Genomic DNA, 25,144 nt, shown 5'->3' with positions numbered 1-25,144 from the left:
GAAAATACCAGCAGGGTACCAGAAATTCAAGAGTGTCAGGGGGCAGAGGGGTGTATAGTAGCCATCACTAGGGAGAAGGTGCTGGGGAAATTGAAAGGTCTGAAAGCGGATAAATCACCCAGATCAGCTGGCCTATACTCCAGAGTTCTCAAGGAGATAGCTGAAGAGATTGTAAAGTCATTGGTGGTGATCCTTCAGGAATCATGGGAGCCATGAAGGATCCCAGAGGACTGGAAAATGGCTGACATAGCACCCCTGTTTAAGAAGGGAGGGAGGCAGGAGGCAGGAAACTATAGGCCAGTTAACCTGACCTCAGCCATTAGTAAGATTTTAGAGACAATTGTTAAGAATGAAATTGCAGAGTACTTGAAATGCATGGTAAAATAGAGCTGAGTCAGCACAACTTCATCAGAATTCTTTGAGGGATAATGAGCAAGATACGTAAAGGAGAGCCAGTGGATGTAGTCTATTTGGATTTTCAGAAGACCTTTAATAAGGTGCTGCTTAGAAGGCTGCTGAATAAGATAATCCATGGTGTTCTGGGCAAGGTGCTAGCATAGATAGAGGATTCGCTGAATGGCAGAATGCAGAGAGCGGGGATAAAAAATCTTTTTCAGGATGACTCATGGAGTTCCATTATTCCCATTTTGTGTTAACAATCTGGTTGAAAGAACTGAGAACATTGTTGCTAAATTTGCAGATGACACAAACATAGGTGAAGGGGTAGATGAGAAGCAGGGAGGCTGCAGAAGGACATGGACAGACTAGGGAAGTGGACAAAGAAATGGCAGAAAGAATACAATGTGGGAAAGTGTGACGTTATGCACTTTGGCAGGAAGAATAGAGGTGCAGATTATTTTCTAAATGGGGAAAGGCTTCGGAAATCTTATGCACCATGAGATTTGGGAGTCCAAGTTCAGGATTCTCTTAAGGATAACAACAGGTTCAGTTGGCAGTTAGGGAGACAATGCAATGTTAGTGTTCATTTCAAGAGGGCTAGAATACAAGAACAGAAATGTACTACTGAGGCTGTATAAGGCTCTGGTCGGACCGATTTGGAATATTGTGGGCAGTTTTGGGCCCTGTGTCTAATGAAGAATGGGTCCAGAGGAGGTTTGCAAGAATGATCCTGGGAATGAAGGGCTTGTCATCTGAGGAGCAGTTGAGGACTTTGGGTTTGTACTTGATGGAATTTAGAAGGATGAGGGCGAGATCTGATTGAAACTGACAGAATACTGAGCAGCCTGAATAGATTGGAGAAGATCTTTCCACTAGTAGGACAGACTAGGACCCAAGCGCACAGCCTCAGAGTGAAGGGACAACCCTTTAGAACTAAAATGAGGAGGAGTTTCTTCAGCAAAAGGCAAAACTCATTGCTGCAGAGGGCTGTGGAGACCAAATTATTCAGTGTCTTTTAAATAGAGGTAGATAGGTTCTTGATTGGTGAGGAGATTTGGGCAATGGCAAGAAGGTGGGAGAATGGGATTGAGAGACATATTAACCATGATCAAATGGCAAGCAGACTCAATGGGCCAAATGTCCTAATTCTGCTCCTATATTTTATGGTCTTATGGTCTCTCCAAGTTCTTCTTAAGCCTGAGGAGAAGACCTTAACCCTGGTACCGGGCAGGCAGAGAATAGTGTCTGTCCCCCCTTTGCATACTGTCCCTTCTCACACCTACATTCCAATTTCCTTCCCCCATTTGAATGGCTCCCTTTATCAAGGTGTCCTGTTCAGTTTACTTATCTTTCCTGCAGACCTCGCTCTTGTCTGCCCAGCTTGTAAGAACCTTGGAACCGTTGGACAATTTGCTGGGCCAGCAGCTCCTCGGTTTTAATCCCCTGGGCCTCATATCTGCCTTCTGGCGCAGCCAGAAGTTGCACCCTTCTGGCACTGATCACAGATCGATTTTGAATTACGTAATCTAATTATCTAGTCTCTTGCTCTGGAAAGTTTACTTCTTGCAATAAAAAGTTTGGTAAAGTCACCACAGTCCCAGAAGACCAAAGGCCTACTCTCTCACTAGAGAGAGACAACTGGTGGTGGTTTAACCTGAGGGTCACCATTCCTCAGGCAAGTGGGGAAGTTGAGAATGACAGTCCTTCATGGTAACCTCAAACAGTGGAGGAATTGAACCCACGCTGTTTGCATCACAAACCGGCCATCCATTTTGATTCGGGTTAAAGTAAAACTAATGACAAGTGGAAGCTTGTTGATAATTTCTTCCTTTGGGGGTGATTGTCATCATAGTTAATTCAGTTTAATTTATTCGTTCCCAGGATGAGGACTTTGCTGGCTACGTTAACATTTATTGCCCTTTTGGCCTTGATGGTGATGAACAATCTTCTTGAACCACTTAAGTTCACATACTGTTAAGAAGGAACTTCTGGGATTTTGACCCAGCAGTTCTGTCATAAGGATTATAACAACGCTGCTGACGTAAGATTTCACCAATGTTACTGACGTGTTGCTCACCGTGTATGGATTAAAAAATAATGTTGACAGAAAATATGACATTGGGTGACATCATAGCTGAGCCTGATCCAGTTCTTGTCCAGCATCCACACTTGCATTTCGGAAAGAGTAATGGGTGATCAAGAGGTGCAGAAAACGTGATTTATTTTCTACTTCCCTAGGAAAGGGAGGTAGACCCAAAGGTAGATTTCCTACTGTCACAATGCCTGGATGTCATTTAATTCAGGATGCATGAAGGATTATATTTTAACTTTCCTATTCTGCATGACTCAGTCCACTCTGCACAATACACCTCAACTGAACTAAGGAAGTGTATCAAAATACTACTCTTTTTAAATGAAGAACAATTTTATCATTGGTTTGTATCCATACTTCGCAAAGATGGATTAATATCAATTAATAATCTCGAAGAAAAGTTTGAAGTATAGAATTTACAACACAGAATAAAGCCATTCTACTCTTAATGTTTAAATGGAATTTTTATGCCAATTTCATTTTCCTGTAATTTTTAATATTTTTATTTTTTTTGATCATTATTCTATTTTTCTCAACCAGAACAAGTTATTTCGTGAGCCGCTTGAGGTAAACCACCTGTTCTAACAACAATGCAAACAAAACAGATTTTGCTCATTTCCAATGATAATCATTATAAAGGAGTAATTAGCAGTGCTGTGTGGTAAAACAGGGGAATTAGCAAAAAGCTGACATAAGGATGATGGGCTGAGTAGTTTTTTTCATTGTGATTCTAATATGGAATCTCTGCTTTTTTTTTTACTAATTCACCAAACAGTCGGGCAGTCTTTCATGCATTACTCCCCTGAAACCTTTGAGAATTTTATCTTTCTTAGATTCGCTGTTTAACCTTTTCAGTTCCAACATTTAAAACCTTTCAAGCATGGACATTATCCTAGTTAATCTTTGCTGTCCGTTTTCTTTGCCTTCAATAATAAAGTATCTGAGAACAGCAACCATAACATGGAATTTCTGTAAAGATAAAATTGGCAGTATATATCACACATTTTGCAGTTTTGTCACTGATCTTACTGCTGCAGACTGATTAAAGTTACCTGCAAAAGCAATTTGACTCTTGTTCAATTAATATCGTGTTGAATAAAAACAGAAGCAGTCAAGGGCCAATTCATATTCTCAAAGGAAAAGGCATTATACTGACAATGGCCGGAGCTGATCAAAAAAAATATTTGGAGGAAAAATATTGGAGAATTCACAGCATCAAAATGGTTAAATTGTTAAGATAAAATGGACACTAATTTAATGTAAAACTCATTTAATCTAGTGTAGCCTGCGTATTCGTGATTGTTTCAGTACGCACAGATAGCAGATGGGCTGTGAATAAGTATATATTCCTTTGTTAATGAAAATTGCAAACTTCATGTCTGTAAAAGACTCCACCTTGTCTGACAGTTCAGCACTTGTGTAGAAATGCCTTCATAGAGATCACTTCCTGCCTCAGTTCTAAATTTCTCACTCTTGATCTAAATTTGCTATTAAGAATGCAGTCAGCACTGAAAAAAGATAAAGTACTTTATAGGGTCTTTACAGTTGCTTAATAATACATATTTACAAATATAATTTTCTATCTCAGTATTGCGTGCGGCATCTGTAGTGTTTCCACTTTCTAACAGCATGCATGAGATTTTTGTCGCGCTTTTGCCACAAGAACACCTTGTACACTGAAATTTTGCCATTCTGAATTCGTCCCACAATCACAAAAGTTCCTGTACGGTTGCCTCGCGTCATGTTCTGGACACAAGTGGCATCCAAGTCAAGCCAATGCTGAAGCCTGGGATGGATCTCTGTCTTGAGGAGGGGTCCGTGCTTGAAGACCTCCAATTTGCTGTCCATCTCAAAATCTGAGATCTTGGTAAAACTTGTGTTTCTCTTTGAAATTCTGATTTTTACTGCTGTTGGTGGGAGAATATTTTGAGCAGTAAGTTTCACTGTTTCATAATTCACAATTCAGAAAAATAAAATTACGAGTAAGCCAAGTAATTTGAGAATCTTGCCAAGTAATCGAGGACCCTGTGTAATGTATGAATAATTGTGACAGACAAACAGCTGGCAAAGATTTTGTACAACACTACCTATCGAAACAATAAAGCATAACTTGGATGTTTCCATTTTCAATCCCTCCTTGCAAGCAATTAGCTCTGGTTTCTCTGGGCTTGGGTAGACAAAGGCAATCAGCCATTCCTTATTGCAATCCAGCTGTCCCTGGTAGAAAGTGTTGCTTGTAAAGACATTGATTGTGGGAAGGTTCAATTGGGATGACCCTGCTGTCAATTAGTCTAGTGACAATGTGTCTTGAACTTACGTTGTGTGAGTGCTATGAGAGGTCTACAAAATCCCCTGGAATTATCTGTTGCAAGTTAGTGACATTAGAAGAGACAAGTAAGAGAGAGATTGAGTAAAGGATTTCCAGTGTGTGCAAAATCTGTTTTGAACTTGCTGAAGTTATGATTATTTTCTTCAAGATTCCTATTTAGAAATTGCAGAAACTTGATTTTAAACTTGCTGCATGGAAGCTTGACTTGAAATGGTCATTTTATTGGGTAATTTCTCCCATGTTTCTCTGTCACCCTTTAAATAGGAAGTTATGTTCATGCCCTATAAGCCCTGATGCTTGGGACATATAGGTTGGCACTGAGTATGACTTGATTTGGACATGCGAAACTGACTTTTTAAACCATAGTTAAAAAGGGAGGCACGGTGGCTCAGTGGTTAGCACTGCTGCTTCACAATGCCAGGGACCCGGGTTCAATTCCACCCTTGGGCGACTATCTGCGTGGAGTTTGCACATTCTCCCAGTGTCTGTGCGGGTTTCCTCCGGGTGCTCCGGTTTCTTCCCGTAGTCCAAAGATATGCAGGCAAGATGAATTGCCCATGCTAAATTGCCCATAGTGTTCAGGGATGTTTAGATTAGGTGGGTTATCATGAGATGGGTCTGGGTGGGATGCTCTGTTGGTCGGTGTGGACTTGTTGGGCCAAAGGGCCTATTTCCACACTGTAGGGATTCTATGATAAAAAAAATTTCTATGATTCTATGATAAAAGTTTCCTAAATGGGTAAAGACACTTCCCAATGTAGTACTAAGCCAAACAGACATTGTATTCCCTGTTTTGATTCTTCGTCTGTGCTGAATTTCCTAACCTTAAATAGGACAGCAATAAGAACACTTCACCTTAGTGTTGGATTAAGCAGAGTATCCCACTGTTGACTACAGACCAGTGATCCCTGCTTGAAAATGTATTCTGTAATCGTTCACAGAACAGAAACATAGCAACAATCATTGCACCATAGAAGGAGGCTATTTGGCATGTTGTATCTGTACTGAATCTCCAAATGACCTATTCATCCAATGCAATTCCAGTCTTCTTCCTATAACCTTGTGGAGTATTCTGTTATAGACAACAATATACTGCAGCACAGTGGCTTAGGAATTAGCACTGCTGCCTCACAATGTCAGAGACACAAATTCGATTCCAGCCTTGGATGACTGTCTGTGTGGAGTTTGCACATTCTCCCTGTGTCTGCATGGGTTTCTGCCACATGCTTCGATTTCCTCCCATAATCGAAAGATGTGCAAATTAGGTGGATTGGCTATGCTAAATTGTCCTGTAGTGTCCTGGGATGTGCAGGCTGCTGGGTTAGTAATGGTAAATGCGGGGTTACGGGTCTGGGTCAGATGCTCTTCAGAGGGTCAGTGCAGACTTGATGGACTGAATGGCCTCTTTCTGCACTGGTGGGATTCTATGACTCTATAATTTATTTTCAAATGCCTTAACTGAACCTGAATCCACCCTACCCTCAGCTTGAGGATTCCAGATTACTCGTATTTGCTACCTGATAAAAGTTTTTCTCCATGGCACTTTTGTTTCTTTTGCCAATTAGTTTAAACCCGTGCCGCCTTATTCTTGGTCCTTTCACCAGTGGGAACGGTTTCTTCTTACCTACTATGTCTAGACTCCTGTTTGAATACCTTTGTCAAAGCAGAAATGATATCTGGTCAGTACCTCCACAACTTTCTTCAATATTCTTAGATGCATCTCATCCAGTCTTGGTGCCTTATCAACTTAAGTACAGAGAGCCCATCTAATTTCTCCTCCTTTTCAATTTTAATTCCTTCTAACCTGTTACTTCTTTCACTGTGGCATGGGTAGCATCTTCTTCCTTTTGTAAATACAGATTCAAAATATTTGTTTAATACCTCAACCATGCCTCTGCCTTCCTGAATGTATCTCCTTTGGTCCTTAATTGTCCCTACTCCTCCTTTTACTACCCTTACCATTTATATACCTGCAGGTTTCCTTTTATGTTAGCTGCCAGTCTCTTTTCATACTCTCTCTTTGCCTAGGCCAAGATTGAGATCAGCTATGATGCCATTCTCTATTCAAGGCTAGAATCAACCAGGCTAACATGAGTACTGGCCATTTGGGTAAGTTTTGAGAGGGCTGCCTGTATTTAAAGAACTGTGCCTAGCAAGAAACTGTAATTTCCAAACAATATTATCTACCCAGCCTTTATGGTCTAATGTAATAACTGATTTGGAGTGAGCTACTTTGATCATTAGTAATTTATAATAAAATAGTGAATTATTGAAAATCTTTAAAGTACACCAGTACTGAAGGCTGCATAACTTCAATGATTTATTTTTCAGTTGAGTGTCTTGAATGGCCACTTCACCAAGTATTAAGAATTAACTACATTGCTCAGATTGAACCTTGTATGAGCCAGAAAAGATAGAGTGAACAGGGTTTCTTTCCCAGAAAAACTTTAGTTAATCAGGTGGGTTTTTATGATCAACAGGATTCACCTTGCAAGTACCTATATTGACTGGATAAATACTTTAATGGGATTGAAACTGATATGCTTTAGGTTGTTAATCTGTTATAACTACTGCACTGTTGAGATACATTGTTGTCCCCAAATAAATATTTCTGACATTCTTGAGAAATGGAGACAGTGGAAGACTCTTCACGTCAACATTCTCTGCCACATTTTCGGCAAAATTTCATTCTAGTTTTGCAGATCCAGTCAAAAGCTGCAAACAGAGCTCTTGATCTCAAGCCCATCACGTTGACAAAATATTTCTACTAGATATTAGCTTCATTAAATAGTGGCTTCTATTAGCTAGATATTAGCAAGAATGGATTTGAGAGTCACTTGATATTTTCATTATTGCCTTGAATTGTACTTACCAAAATCATGTGAACAAAACGTATTGAGTATTTGTTTTGCCGAGGTCGTTTCTTCTAATTCGCAGTCTTGACAGCTTGCTTGAGGCACTGCTATGTAGTGAACAAAAATGCATATTTTTTAGATGCAGGCAGTATGGTTACAGTGCTTTACGATGATCCAATCTTGTTTTTTCCCAACTTTGTTTGGGGGGAATGTGGGAGTTGAAGTTAATATTTAGTTTAGTTCTTTGATTCTTGAACACTTTGATTCTTAACTGCTCTTGTGGTAGAAGAAGGTAGATTCTTGACGAGTAAGGGGTGTTAGGTTATCGGGGTAGAAAGTGAGATAGAGAGATTCTTGATCAGTGGGGGAATCAGAGGTTATGGGAAAAGGGCAGGAAGGTGGACATGAGGAATGTTTGATCAGCCATGATCCTACTGAATGGGAGAGGAAGCTCAAGGAGCTGAACAGCCTACTTCTGTTCCTATTTCTTACAGTCTTGTAGTCTAAAGTGTCCTAGCAAGCCACACAACTGTATCACAATTTTGCATAGCAGAAAGGATGTTCTCCCTGGTAGGACAGGAAAAGAAGCAGTGTGAGACAGAAAATAGTTTCAAGACTAATCAAACTTGGTCATTACAGATTTCATCAGGATACAAGTATCTGTAGCAGCATTCCTGGTTGGAGGTTTGGCTAGGAAATTTATGAAGCAAAATTCTTTGTTTGAAATTATGAATCTTCATTGAGCAAGGGGATAAACCATAGATTAACATGACAAACTAAACTGGAACAGTCCAGAAGAAAAAAAATGAATACTTACAGCTCACAATGGCTGTAACCACCATAGTGAGCAGAAATCATGAGCATGGTTCTGGTCAAGAAACCCAGGGCTACGGAAGTATTTTATAATCAAGGTCATAGCAACTGTAAAATCACAAAGCAGAATAAAGGTAACAAAAGAAACAATTTAAAAGCTAAAGCAGATAATCTTAACAAAAGAAGATGGCAACAAGATCTTTGATGTTGTGATAAAGCAGATCCATAATTTGAACTCTGGGCCTGGTGGGAAGAATTGATTAAGGCTTCAGGCACAGGACTTGTTTTGTGCGTGCATTGTGTATTAAGCTGTGAAAGACAGGAAATTACTATTTTGTCCACAGTAAAATAGGAAACTTCCATTTTGCCTGACTGTAAAAATGCAGCAAAAGCCCCAGTAAGCAGTGCATTAACAATTAGATTTAGGAAAAAAAAAGTATTGATATATTGGATGGTTTAACATTTAGACAAGGAAAATGAGACAGCATTGCTAATTACAGAAGTAGAAGTCTTCAAGGGGGAAGAGATCACAGCAGCATTGCGATTATGTGCACAATTTAAAAGCTTTAAGAGAACTAGGTAATCATATTAGGAAGATATAGGAGAAATAATGCTCTATACAAGATTTGATCTCAGAGATGTGACAAAAAGAACAGGATTGGATATCCTTGAGAAGACCATTCTTAAGGTTCTTCAAACTTACATCATACATTAAATAAGTACATTACTATAATTTATCTACTATCTACTGCCAATGTTATAACTCACCAACTGTAAAAGAAGGCACAGATGCTATTGAAAAAACTCTGCAAGCTTTTGAGAGTTACTTTATTCCAAGAACAAATACAATTCTTGAAAAAGCAAGATTTAACAGGGGTTCAGCATCCAGGGGACTACATAATTTCATTAATGATTTCTCAGTAGTGGAAAACTGTGACATGGAGCTTTAAAATTGAAATTTTAAGATTATAAGATATAGAATTATTGGAATTATTGATGGGTTTTTGTCAGATTTATTACAGTCCAAAGAGGATCTGACTTGAAAGAAAATTAGTCAAAGTATACTCATAGCAGAAACCAGGAAGAATTGCAGACACATCCTGAGAGGAGAAGAACAACTTTACCATGAGAGCAATGGAACCTAGTAAGATGAAAACACTTTAAAGGCCCAAGTGACAAGTCAACACAAAAAGTAGGCTAAACATCAGATACTTTAAATTAAACAATGATGTTATCCTAATAGGTGTCGCTGATAAGGCCAGCATTTGTTGCCCATCCGTAACTGTCTTTGAAATTATTTTGGACAGCGGTTGAGATTCAACTGCCTTACTCTAGAAATGTGCCTCTAGTAAACCTATGAGGAACAAATGTGGGAGAGAAACTATCCTTAGTTGGAAGAGCAACAAGCAACTTGGTAAGTAAATGCTGGCTGTGAGATAGCTGCAGGAGGGAATCGATTGGAGTGGAAAGGGGTTTGTGCTGAGTTTTAGGAGCTGGAGAGCGGTTAAGGTCCAGAGGAAGGCCAAAGTCCAGGTATGGGAGAGCTGAGAGCAGGAAGCCAAAGGCCCAAGACTGGAAGTCAAGCACCATTTTGCCAGTGGAAAATTCAGGAGATAGAAACCAGCAGAGTTTGCATAAACGTGCAAACGAGGAGAAAAAGAATGAGTGTTACACCCCACTAGAGCTCACTGACAAATCTTTAACTGAAACTGTTCAGGCTTCAACATAGCCTCGTGAACAAACTGGTGAATATTTCAATTTTTTGTCTTCGGTATCAGAATTATCAGTACATTGACAGAGATAATGCTAAGTCCACGACCGAGGATGAGAAAATGTCTGATGCGCCAGTGCAATAAACGTAGGGAGAATGATGGCATTCAATCCAGTCAACATATTGAAGCAAGTAAGTTAAGTACTTCAACGTAGATCTATCAGCAGATTGAGAAAAAGGATATGCTTGTACAGAATGAAGTTCAACTGCATATGATACCATGGAAGCCAAATCAACATCCCCAAATTAAGACGTGGTCAAAAAGAAGAGATTATCTGGCTCAGAAATCCATGATACTGCAATCAATAAAGTACTTGCTTCCACTGAACAATTATCTTCCATGATGGAAATTCATATGATTAAATATCGCCAAGATGATCTCATGTCAACTACCTGATTCAGCAGGGAAGAGTTCTACCACTAAAGAAATTCAGGAGGCTACTGTAATGTACTGTTTTCTTGGTTTAGTAGGTCCCTCTGCAAAGGACATCCAAGAAATAAAAGATCCTCCTGGTGAAAGACAGTTTACAGACCCCACAAGATGAAGGCCAGTAGTCCTCAAGCCAAAGAGCTACCAATCTTCTAAGTTCAAAGGGAACAAATTCCATGAGAAAATTATGAAACATCCAGACTGCCTGAATTTGTGAAATCAGAGACTGGGGTGAGGGGAGGGTGGGTAAATGGGCAATAAAGTTAATAAAATGTATTGCATTTGTCTGAAGCACTGATGATGCCAGTGGCACAGTGGGTATACTAGGGCAGTTACTGAACCACACAGACCAGGAATTTGAGATTTCATTATCAGTCTGTGCTGTTGCCTGATCAGTTGGCATATCCGTAGGTTTTCCATAACTAGTCCCTTGATTCAAAGATCTCTTACCTAATATTTTGTTCCCTATGAGAAAGTTGGTAGCTGAATTGCTTCCTGATTTCAAACAGAACAGTGGCATGAATGGTTCTCTCATTTTCTTCCTTTTAAGGACATTTTTCTTCCTGCTAAAGGTCTCACGTGACAGTATTTATCTTGTGGAGAATTGCAAGTAAGAACTGGTATGGTGCTACATTCTGGTTTAGTGCAATGAATAATGTACTCATTATAAAGTTAATTCCAAAGGAAAAGGTTAAATAATCCTTGTAACTTTTTGTTGCATATTGTGTTTGTTTCCTTGTCTGTTTGTTCATTATTTTAACAGGATATCAGAAATCAGTTTGAAATGGTTTGGTTATAACCAGAAAAAAATGAGGTTTGATTTGAATATATGGTGTTTGGTTTTGTTTAAAGATATGCTATTAAATAAAAACCAATGTTTTTAATCAAAACCACTTACTGCTTCTATGTGATGCTGTCTTGTTGCTGATGGTAGAGATGCACATTCCATGGTCAGCGGGAAACTTGTTGCAGTTCAGTATTTCTGGCCATGGATAGCCATAGCATGCCATGATGGGAGCACAGCTGTTCCTCACTGATACACAGAGGCTGCGACAGGGTTGTATGAACCTTTATAAGGGGCAAAAATCAAGAGGATATTGGGTTAATTCTGATGAGTGTTCCACAATGAATTCTGTTCCTTCAAAGTTGGAAGTGCAATTTTGGAAATCCAGCTGTTGCCTATAGAATTTTATGTGGCTTTTTAATTGTAAAAGATCATAAACAGAAGAAATTAGAGCAGGTATAGGCCATTCTATCCTTCAACTCTATCGGTTATTCGGATCATAGCTGATTTTCTACCTCAGCCGCACATTCCCACATCTACATATATCTCTTGACTCTAAAAATCTGTCAACCTGACTTAAATATTCTCAGTAATTGAGCACCTACAGCACTGTATGGATGAAAATTTTAAAGGTGCAGAACCTGTTGAGTGAAGGACTTTCTCCTGATCTCGGTCCTAAATGGCTGATTCCTTATTCAGACTATGATTCCGCACCACCACCACCGCCCCCCCAGCCCGATTTTGAATTCATAGAATCACCACAGTGTGGAAACAGGCCATTTGGCCCACCATGTCAACACTGACACCCTGAAGTACACCCCACCCAGACCCAGTCCCACCCCGTCCCCATAACCCTGCATTCCATATAGCTAACCCACATAACCTGCAGATCCCTGGACACTATGGGCAAGTTACCATGGCCAATCCACCTAATTTAATATAGTGAACATAAAGAGGTGATTTTTTTTTCAATCTAAATAAAGGAGAATGCCTTTTTTCCAAAATTATTGACTGTTACAAAAACATACCATTGAAAATAATACATTTTAAAGCTATGTGTTCAATAATTTCATAAGCAATTATTGCTTCATGGAAGTGATTGTCATTAGCTAGGCCAGCATTTATTGTCCATCCCTAATTGGTCATTGCTGTGGGTCTGGAGTCACATGTAAGCCAGACCACGTAAGGATGGCAGTTTCCCTCCCTAAAGGGACATTAGTGAACCAGATGGGTTTTCATATAATCGACAATGGATTCATGATCATCATTAGACTCTTAATATAAGACTTCTATTGAATTCAAAATCAACAATCTGCCATGGCAGGATTTGAACCCAGGTCCCCAGACTTTGACTGAGTCTCTGGATTAATAACCTATCGATAATATCACTAGGTCATCACCTCCCCAAATAATTAGGAAGTGAAACCTAAATGTTCCTGTACCTCATTAAGGAATTTCCATTTAAGATGTGTCCAATCGAGCTTCGATTGTTTTTCAATATATAAGTTAATTGTGGCATCATCAATAAACACCACTTGAAAGTACTCACAACCCCAGGACAACTATATAAGTGGGTGGTGTGGTGGCTCACAGCGCTATAGAACCAGGTTCAATTCCACCCTTGGGTGACTATCTGTGCAGAGTTTGCATGTTCTTCCCATGTCTGCGTAGGTTTCGTCGGGGTGCTCCGGTTTCCTCCCACACCACCAAAGGTATACAGGTTAGGTGGATTAGCCATGGGAAATGCAGGTTTACAGGGACAGGGTAGGGAGGAGTGGGTCTGGGTGGGATGCTCTTCAGAGGGTTGGTGTGGACTCAATGGGCCAAATGGTCTGCTTCCACACTAGTGATTCTATATCATAATCCAGACTAAATTAAATAGATCTTCACTGAAGGGTGTTTCTTTAGCAGCACCTGTACGTTTTGTGTTCCAGCATTCCTCACCCATTTGATGCAATTTTCATCTAATAATACACTAAGCACCTTCCCATCTCAGATGCTGTAAAGTTATAGAATAATTGAGGTTTATAAGCACAGAAAAAGACCCTTGATTCATCAAGTCTGCGCTAGTCAAAAACTATTAAGTAAGTTCGAACAGCTTCCAGAAATCTTTTATCCCTGTATCACAGTATAAGTAATTATTGATTCATGTAGTAAAGGAGTTGGGATTTTTCCTGCATTAGGCAAAATTTCATGTCTCAAAAATTTTGCATTGTAACTTTAAATACTGCGGTATTGGATGATCGTATAGCAGTGCAAACTGGGTCGAACGTATAAAGCATCGAGTTCAGATATAGCAAAGCTGTACTATACAAAGTACAGTCAATATCAGACTTCTTACTAATATTTCAAATCAGCTTAGCTGCCGTGGCATGCTTCGGTGCCCTTTATGCTGTAGGAGGGAGTGCTATAAGCCGGTTTCTGATCTCTGTACAACTTTAAGACATGGGAGAAAGATTGTAGGGCATTCTGATCTTAGAAAAAGTTCCAAAGCAGGAGTTTGGTAGTTGCCAGTACAGCCTCTGAAGATAACGAGCAGTAATCCAAAAATCAAGCAAAAAATGGAGGGAACAAGGTGGAATATGTTTGTGTGTGAGCTCAGTGGTTGGATGTGTGTGTGGAAGTGCTCCAGTTTGACACTAATGTTTGAAATGGGAACATATTCAAAACCATGGGCTCACAGTAGAACTGTGGATCAACTGACATTTGAAGGATAGACAAGAGGACACCTTGCAAGAGAACATTTAAGAATTTCATTCGAGAGCTCATGGGTTAGGCTTTCAGCAAAGAGAACTAGCTAAGGGGCACAAGTGAGTATTCTTATAGATCTGTGAAATAAAGTTGTTTCCATTACTGACTGGGTATGTGATCAGCTGGACAACCTTTGGTTGAACAGATCACCAAAGCTCTGTGTCATCTGCTTTTAGCTGAATGGGCAGCAAGGGACACGAACAGAGTTGAAACAATTACATATAGATGCTGGCATGAACCCAAGAAGATGGCTTCTGTATACTGACAATGAACTGAAGGAAACTTCCACTTATGTAGAACTCCATGTCAAATGGGCAATCAAATAGGAGAGCAATAGCCATACATATTTGGCAGAACAAATCAATAATTAGTCAAAATAAAACAGGTCATGTACTGGGGCTAATGAAATGTAACCCAGTTCATGCATCTGGGACAATCAGACAGAATCAATAATTGTGCTGTGTAACATTTACTCACGTTGTTAGGATTAGTGAGCTTTCAAGTGCGTGCGTGAAATGACTTCTAGACATAGATAAATTTATAATGTTAGATAAATGCAGTCATCAGATTCCTATGAACATTTGTGCAGTAACCAATTTGATGAGTTGGTAAGTGCATTAACTAACGTGGAACTAAGCCATACAGATAGCAAAATATCAGCCTCAATTTGTGCTCTGCATTGAGCTTGCTATGTTAATCGACTGGTACGGAGCATTATTACATAGAAAATATGACATAGAAACAGACTATTCAACCCAGCCAGGCCATGTCAGTGTTTATGCTCAATTTAAGCCTCTTCCCATCTTTCCTAATTAAATCTGTTATTGTGACTCAACTGTGTTCTCCCTCATATGCATATCTTGTCTCCCTTAAATGCACCTATACAATTCACTTCTGGTTATCCTTGGAAGTGAGTTCTACATTGTTGCCATTCTTTAGGTTAAAAAAAGTGTATTTGAATTCACTCTTGGATTTCTTGGTGATAGTCTTATATTGATGTCTTCATGTTAGACTCTTCCCTACAAAAGTAAACAAACATTCTCCATGTATCCACTCTATTAAAATGTTTCACATTTAAAGACTTTTTTTTGGATCATTTAGCCTTTTGAAAAGAGAAAACAGAGCCTTTCTTGATATATAACATAGGCATTTCTGGTATCATTCTTGTAAATAAGTCTGTCTCCAGTAGCTCCAAGTGTTTTCTATAATACACACACTACTCTGAAGTAGTTCTGAGCAAGGTTCACTACAGGTTTAACAGAACTTGCCTTAGTTTTTAATTCTGTTGACCAGGAATATAAAAATTGAGCCAGATTTCTTGTTCCTGATCTCAGCTCAGCGATTTTTATACGAAAGTGTGTACTGTGACACATAGACAGATGTCCAATGAGAACCAGGAATTTTAAATTCCCATGGGACAATGGAAAACAAATGATGTACCAGAATGTTGATCTGTCTAGAAAGCCGGGCAAATATGATTAGACTACAGATGTTGACGGGAGATGGAAGAGAAATGAGAATTGAAAAGGATGTGTTCCCGCCCACCCCCAAAAAAGTGGAAAGTGATAGAAATGACCCTCAACTGAAAACTGCCTGTCGCATAACTGGAGACGGTGAGGTTGGAAATTTGAAAACAGGAAATAATTGGATATCAGCTCGCTTTCAGAAAATAAAACCGTTCAGCGATTTTAGACTGATACACAAAAAATTACATCACTCATAAAATATCTCGTATTAGACTAATACTTAATTGATTCCCATTTTGCAAATTGACAACAGTGTCACTTTCACGCGATAAATGTTTACTGGCATCCTGGAGTTACACTTAGTATTTGGGCATGTAAACCTGAGAGCAAAGCAAAGCATTTCACGAAGCAATTTTTGCGTATTTCTCCTTTCATCTGATACTATGCTCGCACGTTTACGGTTGTCGTATCAGACGAGAATGAGCAACGTAGATTGTTGGGCGAATACTGTTTACACTGCTTACCTGTCTAAGCAAACGGGTGCAATAAGCGAACAGAGGAAGATCCTGGCGTCTGGATGACATTCTCTGGCCAGTAAAGGTAACCAGCTGGTGGATTGCTGGATGACTTCAGGCAGTGTTTCGTGCCCTAGTAAATTCGGGATTCTCATCTCGGTATATCCGATGTCGTAGCACAGGGCCATCGTCTTGGGGATGTGCAAGCATCTGGTGGAACTGGCCAGGTTTACAGCCAGCCCATGAGAAGCCACCGGCAGCAAACAGGTTACAACGAACGATAAACTCTGCAGGTTAGATTTGGGCATATTTCTAACTGCCCTGCAGGCCATTCCAGTTCTTTTCGGTCCTGCGTCACTTGCGTCAGACCAAAGAACTCAACCGAATTGAGCGGATGGTGATATTCCGACTATTCCCAAATTTCCATGGACCATTTATAGTAGAGTTGCTACTTAATCCCTACTCATTAGGTCGAACCAGGACAATGCCAAAAATTTCTTTTCAAATTACTGCTATTGTTTGGATTTTCGGGAGAGGGGGTAGTTTGAAGCTGGGTGCAGCAGGTACGTTAATGAGGACAAGTGGTGGCTGCCATTGTAAATACCTCCGAAATATTACATCGGATTGACACTTCGTATTGAAGCATTTGGAAATTGCTCTTCGTCTCGGCCCGCCCCCCACCCTAGCTGGTCGTTAATTATCTGGCAGGGAACCGCTACATCCGTAGATGTATTTGAGTTGGGAGGAAATCAAATTAAACACGTTTATTTTGTGCAGTGGACCACGCAATATTAAATGTGGGTTAAGGCGAGTTGCAACCACATTACCGTGAGGCTACGAATCTCATTTACTACTCGGATTTGTTTTTCAAGGAACACGGCAATGATTACATAGAACGGGACAGCATAAGAACAGACCCTTCAGCCCACCATGTCTGTGCTGACCGTGACGCCATTCTACGTTAATCTCAGCCGCGCGAACGTGGTTTGTGTCCCTGTACTCCCTGCCTGTTCATTGCTGTATGGTTGGTCTGTTTACATACAGGACCCAGGATGCAATGGCGGAAAAACAAGTTGAACGTTTCACATTCTATCAGCATTGTAGCTTTTTTTTGAGAAAGTTTGATTTATCTGCGATCTTGAGCCATCGTTCCAGCTTATTTTTCCCTCTGGGGTAATTTCTCAATTCTATAATTAACAAAATTATTTTTGTGCGTTCTAGTTGGCCTCTCAAACGAAGTAATTTATATTCCAAAGTTTGTTTTCGTTCGCGGCTTTCTCGATACACATTATCTTCAGTCTCCCCATTGACCTTTCATAATTATTTTGACCTTCATTATTTTCCTTTAATTACAAATAAACTCTTGCCCAAAGTAAAATAAAACCCCCGGAACTACAGATGTTGGCTGAAACAAACAGGCAGAAATTGCTGGAGAAACTTAGAATGTCTGGACATATCTGTGGAGAGAAAGCAGAGTGAAGTCGAGAATCGTGGGATCCCAAGGGTTCAGTGATTTGTTTTTGTTTCTGATCCAAAGTAACAGTGATTTGAAAACTGATCTAACTAATGCCTTTAACATTAAATATATTGGCAAATAATACTTTTTTGTGAACGACTTATTGCAAATAATTTGTTTGTGTTTATAATTGGGTGAAGCAGCGATTAAATGAAGAGTAGACGTAAATATTTTTCATCAACCTGTTCATATGTATTACGGTGCATTGGCGGAACAGGTGAGACGAGCCCAGAATGCTTCCCTGCGCGGTAAAAGCACGCTGGGGAATAATCGTATACTGTATTCGCAAGGGAGACGGGCGTTTCGTTTAAAGCGCGATTCCTTTGCCGATGCAAATAGCAAGATTATTTTAACACGTGAAACGGGAATGCTGCGAAATATATTTTATCTGGTCATTTTGGTGTAAAATCTTTACGCAGTATTGAAATTATCTTTGTTTATGAAGTCGTTTGGGTTTATTTCATTAATCTTTCACGAATTAAGTATAGTTTGCTTTCATGTGTGTTTGTTGCCTTTTAAAGAACATTCGTTATGTCGGCTAATTATGGGAAATCGATTGGATTCCCTTGTAGTTGGCTAGAAAACCTACTTGTAATAAAAAGATACATTTCTGTAGTTAAGTCATAGTTTCTTTCCCGTTACTTAAATTATCGGAGTTTAAGTCATAACCGAATATTTACAAAGAAAGCCCACTCCAACAAAAATTCTGGCTAGGGTTAATTTGGATATTACAACTTTTCTTAGTTGCTGGTACAATTCACTTTCTGTGATGATGCCTTTACCGTGATAGTTGCAAAAAAAAATCTGAGCATGGAGTATATGTGTTTTGTTCTTCCACTTGGAAACAGTAAGGATTCTTCCGGAAAGTACAAATCCCACTTTCTAACTAAACTGAAGTTAGCGAGGGAAGATGCATCCCAGCGGGAAAAAAAAACTCTTTAGTCATTTTAATTTTTTTGACGGCAGTAATTGAGGATTCTCCCCTGCTGTTAACAATTGTTGAACAGGAGGCCTCACGGAAAACTCCGGAATGAATTCTGAATATGAGTAAGAAAGTTGGGTTTCCATTTTTTTTAAATTATAATGGCAATTGAGTAGCCATTTTGCCAGTCACTAATCTGTTTTCCTTTTCATTAAGAATATACTTGGTGCCAGTTTTATTTTATATTTCTGCATTCACTTAACAGTTCTGTTAGAAGCTGGTTGAATACATTAAAAATCAATGTTCATGAGAATTATACCCAATGCTGCAGTTAGATGAAAATAATGCCTTGGGTGTAAAGGAGCATAAAATCACCTTTTCAAAGAGAAACTGCTTTGTTAATTTTATGATTAAAATCTTTTTTTTCTTGCTAAGGATCCCTTTTGAGAAAGAAATAACATTTATTTTGCTTTTTTTTAAAAAATAGAAATTATGAAGTTGGCAATGACCATGTGGATTTTTGTCTTATTTCTTGACATAAGAACGATAAGATAAAGGATGCGGGTGTTGCTGGCAAGGCCAGTATTTGTTGCCATCATCACCCATTAATTAAAATGGTATCAGAGAAGGAGTTCCAGGAATAATAAAAACAGAAAATGCTGGAGAAACTTAACAAGCCAGTCATTATCTGCAGAGAGAAACAGAGTGAATGTTTTGAGGCCAATATAATTCTTCTTCAAAACTGGTTAGTGGTAACTTTAACTCTTTCTCATTCCACAGACTTTGTTAGAGCTGCTCTATTTCTAGAGCACTTTGTTTTTATTTCAGATCTCCAGCATTTTGGTACTTTGCTTTTATTTGAGTTCCAGGATTTTGATCCAACAACAGTGAAGAAACAGATATATAGTTCTGTTAGGATAGTGAGTGACTTGGAGGGGAACTTGCAGGTGCTTCCATATATCATCTGCCCTTGTCCTTACAGGTGGTAGAACTTGTGGTTTTGGAAGGTGTTGTCTAAGGATCCTGGGTGAGTTGCTGCTGTGCATCTTTTGGATGGTACAGACTGCTGCCATTGGACTAGTAGTGAACAGAATGTCTGATACTCTGAACCTGAAGTGTCAGATTATGATTGAATACAGTTTGGTCACTAGTAACAGCCCACAAAACCTCATGGTGCCCAGTTTTTACCCAAATTTGTTCTGAATCGAGGCAAAATACTGTAAGTGCTGGAAGTCTGAAACAAACATGGATAATTCTGGAGAAACTCAGCAGCTCTGGCAGCATCTGTGGAGAAAGAGTTAACGTTTCAAGTCCAGTATGATTTTTCTTCAGAAGAATCAACTGTTTCTTTCACCACAGAGCTGCCAGACTTATTATGTTTCCCCAGCATTTCCTCATTTTGTTCTAAATCTGTTGCATGTGCCACACAACACAGTGGAGGGTGTCCTTAAATATTGTGCCCTCAGTCACTTCTATCAATATTGCTATGAGACACACACACACATCTGCAACAGGTATCTTTGGTGATGACATAATCAAGTAGGTTTTTTTCCTCTTTGGTTTTCTGACCACTTCCGACATGTCCACTCTGGCAGAACTATCAGTAGTTCCGCTACCAAGTCACTCTTTGTAGTGGTAATTGATGTCTCCACCCAGAGTAAATTTTATCTCCTTGTTACCTCAGTGTTTTTCATAAGTGGTATTCATTGATTCAGCTGGTGAAGGAGGGTAATAGGTAGGTTGTAATCAATAGGAGGTTTCTTTGCTCATGTTTGACCTGATGCCATGGAGACTTAATGGGATCTGAAGTCGATATTGAAGACTCTCAGACTACTGACTCCTGATTTTATACCACTGTAACCACCATCTCTGGTGGGCCAGGGCATACCATGGATGGTGATGGAGGAGACTGGGACATTAGCTGCAAGCTATGATTCAGTGAGTATGATTGTAGCAGCCAGTTGCTTGAGTCATGTGTGCGACAGTTCTCTTAATTTTGGCAAAGTCCCCAGTGTTAGTGAAGAATACTTTGGAAGATAAAGACCTTGGATATATTTGAAAGTGATGATTTTAGAGGGCTGTGGAGATAGGGCTGGAGAATGGGATTAGATGGGTAGCTCTTTTTGCAAGCCGGTACAGACATGATGGGTCGAATCACCTCCTTTGTACTGTAAAATTTTATGCTTCTATGATGTCTTGATGCTTAAGTTCATGTTGATTAGCCTGGATGGTTTTATTCTTCAACTTTTCTGTCACAGTCTGATACAAGTGATTGAAATTGCTGAGTAAAATACAAGGCAGTTAACAGCCCACCATATCGTCTTGTGTCTGGAGTTAGAAATAGGCCTGACTTTATTAACACGCAATGATGGGGAAGGCAGTGGCTGTGTGGTATGATCGCTAGACTACTAATCCACAGACCCAGAGAATGTTCTGGAGTCCCATGTTTGAATCTCACTATGGCAGGTGGTGGAATTTGAATTCAATAAAAATCTGGAGTTAAGAGTCTAATGAGAACCATGTAACCAATGTCGATCATTGGGGAGGGTGGGGTGGGGGGGAACTATCTGCTTCACTCATAGCCTTCAGCAAAGGAAACTGCCGTCCTTACCTGGTCTGGCCTATGTATGGCAGTCCATAGTAATGCAGTTGACTGTGGTCAATTAGGAATGGGCAACAAATGCTGGCCCTGCATTTTGATATTAGACTTCTATTCAAAGTTTATTTATTAATTAACCTTAAATTACTCCATTTTTTTTGGGATATTTTTCTCAGAGCATTAGCCAGGGTCTCTAGAATATGCACTGAGCAGACACCTCGGCTCAAACACAATTCCATGAAATGATGAGTCTTGATAAATAAATCCTATAAAGGCCACATAATTTTAAGTGTCGTAAACAAGCTGTGCAATACAAAAAAACTGTAATTTATGTGGTGTTTTGCAGCACCTCAGAATATATCAAGTATTTCAAAGCCATGTGTAGTCATTGTTGTAATGCGCTTAGCATCACATTAAACCGTTAGTCTAGATTATGTGTCCGAGTCTTTGAAAAAGCAAATGAATTAATGCTGTCAATAAATAATCAAGTTTAGGCAATTATATATTGTAGTTTCTTTCTGATGTTTCTACTGCGTATTGTAATTTTTTGTATTTGCAGTTATTTATAATTTGTTAATTATATTTTCCTCAGAAATTGCTAACTTCCTTTCAGAGGAGGAATGCAAACTCGTCATACATCTAGCAAAGTTGAAGGGTCTCCAAGAGAGCCAGATTACGCCATCTGACATTCAACAGGAGGCCATTGATGAGATGGATATCAGCAAGGAGGAAATTTTCAACTTACTTGACTACAATCAGGATGGACAGCTACAAATGAAAGAGGTATTTAATGTTACTTAAGGAAGATACCACATTGTTCTATAGGTGTCACAGCTTTTAAAATAATTTACGGCTCCAAGCAATCAATAAATTTTTGATTGTCACATTGCAGACATCTTATGCTGGGAGTAGTCAGGGTCAGCATTGTCAATGTTAGTTACGCAAATTCTCTTAAGGGTAAATCAGAGCTGGAGTTGATTGGAGCAAATGATGCTCAGCCAACTTGTTTTTCAGAGCTGCGTTCTTTTAGCAGCCCTCTTGTGGCATGATGGTAGTATCCCTACGCCAGAACCGGGAGACCTGTTCCAGAGGTGTGTAGTAACATCCCTGAACAGGTTGATTAGAAAATATTTTTAAGAAGCATGAATTTGGTCATCAAAAAAAAAGCTGTTTTTTTTATTTACTGGGGTGGCTAATGGATATAAAAATACCATGTGATTTGGTGATGGGAAAAGAAAAACATTTGGTTGCGAACAAGAGCACTTCAGGATATGAAAAACAAAGCTGGATTCTTGACGGTTATTGATACGCAGTAATAGTATCCCTACCTCTGAACCAGGAGACCAGGGTTCAAATTCCACCTGCTCCATCAGCGTATAATATAACAGTTGAATGGAAAAATTGAAAAAAAAAAGAGCTGGATTATTTTAATTAGATTATTGGATGATATGGTGGTGGGTTTTTCCAAGATAAGATAGAGATGGGTTATTCTCCAGTTGGATGTTGGCTTCTGAACAAGAAAAGGTGGAAACTCTGGGTTTTTTTATTGCCTAATTCAACATATGGATAACAGTCTGAAGGATAGTTGAATGAATATAATGTGCTCCCGGATCGTGTACTTAATCAATATTGTAAAAGGTAAAGCTCTCGCACTATCTAAATCCCACAAGAGAATTCCTTACCAATGATTTTCATATTTTCCATTTTCCATATCACATCCTAAGGTTGCAGACGATACAAAGATAGGTGGAGGGACAGGTAGTATTGAGGAGGAGGGGAAGCTGCAGAAGGATTTGGACAGGTTAGGAGAGTGGGCAAAGAAGTGGCAGATGGAGTATGATGTGGGAAAGTGTGAGGTAATGCACTTTGGTAAGAAGAATAGAGACATGGACTATTTTCTAAAGGGGGAGAAAATTCAGAAAGCTGAAGTCAAAAAGACTTGGGAGTTCTGGTCCAGGATTCTCTCAAGGTAAACTTGCAGGTTGAATCAGTATCTAGGAAGACAAATGCAATGTGGCATTTATTTTGAGAGGACTTGAATATAAAAGCAGGAATGTACTTCTGAGGCTCTATAAAGCTCTGATCAAGCTACATTTGGAATATTGTGCACAGTTTCGGACCCCATATCTCAGGAATGATATACTGGACCTGGCGTGGGTTCAGTGGAGGTTCACGAGAACAGTCCCAGGAATGAAAAGTTTAACATTGGAGGCACGTTTGAGGACTCTCGGTCTATACGAGATGGAGTTTAGAAGGATGAGGGGGATCTAATTGAAACTTACAGAATACTGAATGGTTGGACAGAGTGGATGTTGGAAAGATGTTTCAATTTGCAGGAGAGACTAGGATCCGAGAGCACAGCTTTAGAGTAAAAGGAAGACTTTTGTGAACAGAGATAAGGAGAAACTTCTTCACCAGAGAGTGGTGAATCTGTGGAATTCACTGCCACAGAAGGCTGTGGAGGCCAGGTCATTGAATATATTTAAGACGGAGATAGATAGGTTCTTGATTGTCAAGAGGATCAAGAGTTATGGGGAGAAAGCGGGAGAATGGGGTTGAGAAACTTATCAACCATGATTGAATGGCAGAGCAGACTCGATGGGCTGAATGGCCTAATTTCTGCTCCTATGTCTGTTCATCTTATTGTCTTATCCCATGGACCTCAAAGTAAGCTTGTCATTTAAGCCTGTTGAAGCAGTAGTCAAACCTGTTTTAATGGAAATTTTGTAACAAATGCACACAGGAGACTTTTTACACTTGCACTAGCTACTTTGAAAAAAGTCTATGATGCAACAATGTAATATTTGTTATGACAAGTCAAAGTATTTGAAACTTCCAAATTAGACATGTAGATCTTGCATAGGTAATACTAACTTCCTATTGGTTGAATTATTGCACAGAATGATATCAGTGATTGCAAACTACATGGTTCAACTTATAGCATCTCCTCTTGACCAAGTCAGTGGGGTAAGGGGAGTAGTATAAATATTAGGAATATATTTTAAAACTGTATAATTTTGTCAAAGGGAGAGTCCTTAAATTCTGAAGCAGCTGTTATTGATTATGATAAATTGGCTGGGAAAAGCCACAATGCTTGGATTATACATCTTGCGCTAGAATTTCTGATTCAGAAGAAATTGAGATCTTGGGCCCAAAGCATGTTGGGTGTTAGGTTACCATTCAAAATTCTACTAAAATCTATTTACCTAATCACAAAACTAAAACCTCCTTTAAGCTAATACAAGTTGGAACCATAATAGAATTCTTTTCTCTTCCTTTCAATTTGTTGATGTATTTAAAAATGGCAACCTGACATAGTTTTGTTAATGCAATGAAAAGCAAGTTTATCACCAAAAGTAGATATTTTTAACAAAAGATGTCCAAACCTTTGGCTTTTATTAGTTCTTTGTATGCAAGTGTCATTGGCAAGACGACCATTTATTGTCAATCCCTAATTGTCCTCCAGAACAAGGTGGAGAGCCAACTCTTGAACTGCTGCTATCCATAGCTGTGAGCAACATGATTTTAAAATTACTGGAAATAGCTTTTTTTCATGAAAAAGTATACTGACCCATTTAATAATTTCATCAGCAAAAGCTAGTCAGTTTATTAGAAAGTTAAATGTTCCTTGATATGAGAAGCTTATCAAATGTGCAAGTTAGTATTTGTGCACCAGAGAACGTGAGAGCTACCTCACACACTAAAACAGCTGGTGAAATCTTTGTGGTTGGACCTGGTTTAGGGTGAATTGAAGCTTGACCCTGTGGAAAAAACAAATATGTCTTGGTGTATAATTCATTTTCTCTCAAAATTCCCTGGACTTTGTGTCAGTTTCATTAATTCTTTCCAGATAAGAACGTTAAAAAACAGGATCAACACTTGGTCCACTTGTGTCTGTTCTG

At 39.2% G+C, this 25,144-nt stretch overlaps 2 protein-coding genes across 2 annotated transcripts in view; one reads left to right on the top strand and one right to left on the bottom strand.

Annotated features, from left to right (window-relative positions):
* The window catches only part of p4htmb (prolyl 4-hydroxylase, transmembrane b), a 61,168-nt gene that overhangs the window by 10,256 nt on the left and 25,768 nt on the right, over nucleotides 1–25,144 (top strand). The window contains exon 3 of the mRNA XM_048606604.1: nucleotides 21,835–22,025. Within this exon, the coding sequence (XP_048462561.1) occupies nucleotides 21,835–22,025 (191 nt within the window). The remainder of the gene's footprint in view (nucleotides 1–21,834; nucleotides 22,026–25,144) is intronic.
* On the bottom strand, nucleotides 3,799–16,663 carry LOC109934620 (secreted frizzled-related protein 5-like). The gene is made up of 4 exons (XM_020533317.2): nucleotides 16,215–16,663; nucleotides 11,588–11,757; nucleotides 7,693–7,782; nucleotides 3,799–4,398 (listed from the first exon to the last, which is right to left on the bottom strand). The coding sequence occupies exons 1-4, from the start codon at nucleotides 16,535–16,537 to the stop codon at nucleotides 4,076–4,078; spliced, it is 906 nt and encodes a 301-aa protein (XP_020388906.2). The 5' UTR covers nucleotides 16,538–16,663; the 3' UTR covers nucleotides 3,799–4,075.

The sequence above is a fragment of the Rhincodon typus genome, chromosome 16 (assembly GCF_021869965.1).
Source record: "Rhincodon typus isolate 14 chromosome 16, sRhiTyp1.1, whole genome shotgun sequence".
Classification (NCBI taxonomy): domain Eukaryota; kingdom Metazoa; phylum Chordata; class Chondrichthyes; order Orectolobiformes; family Rhincodontidae; genus Rhincodon; species Rhincodon typus.
This window is presented reverse-complemented; position numbering and strand designations above follow the sequence as displayed.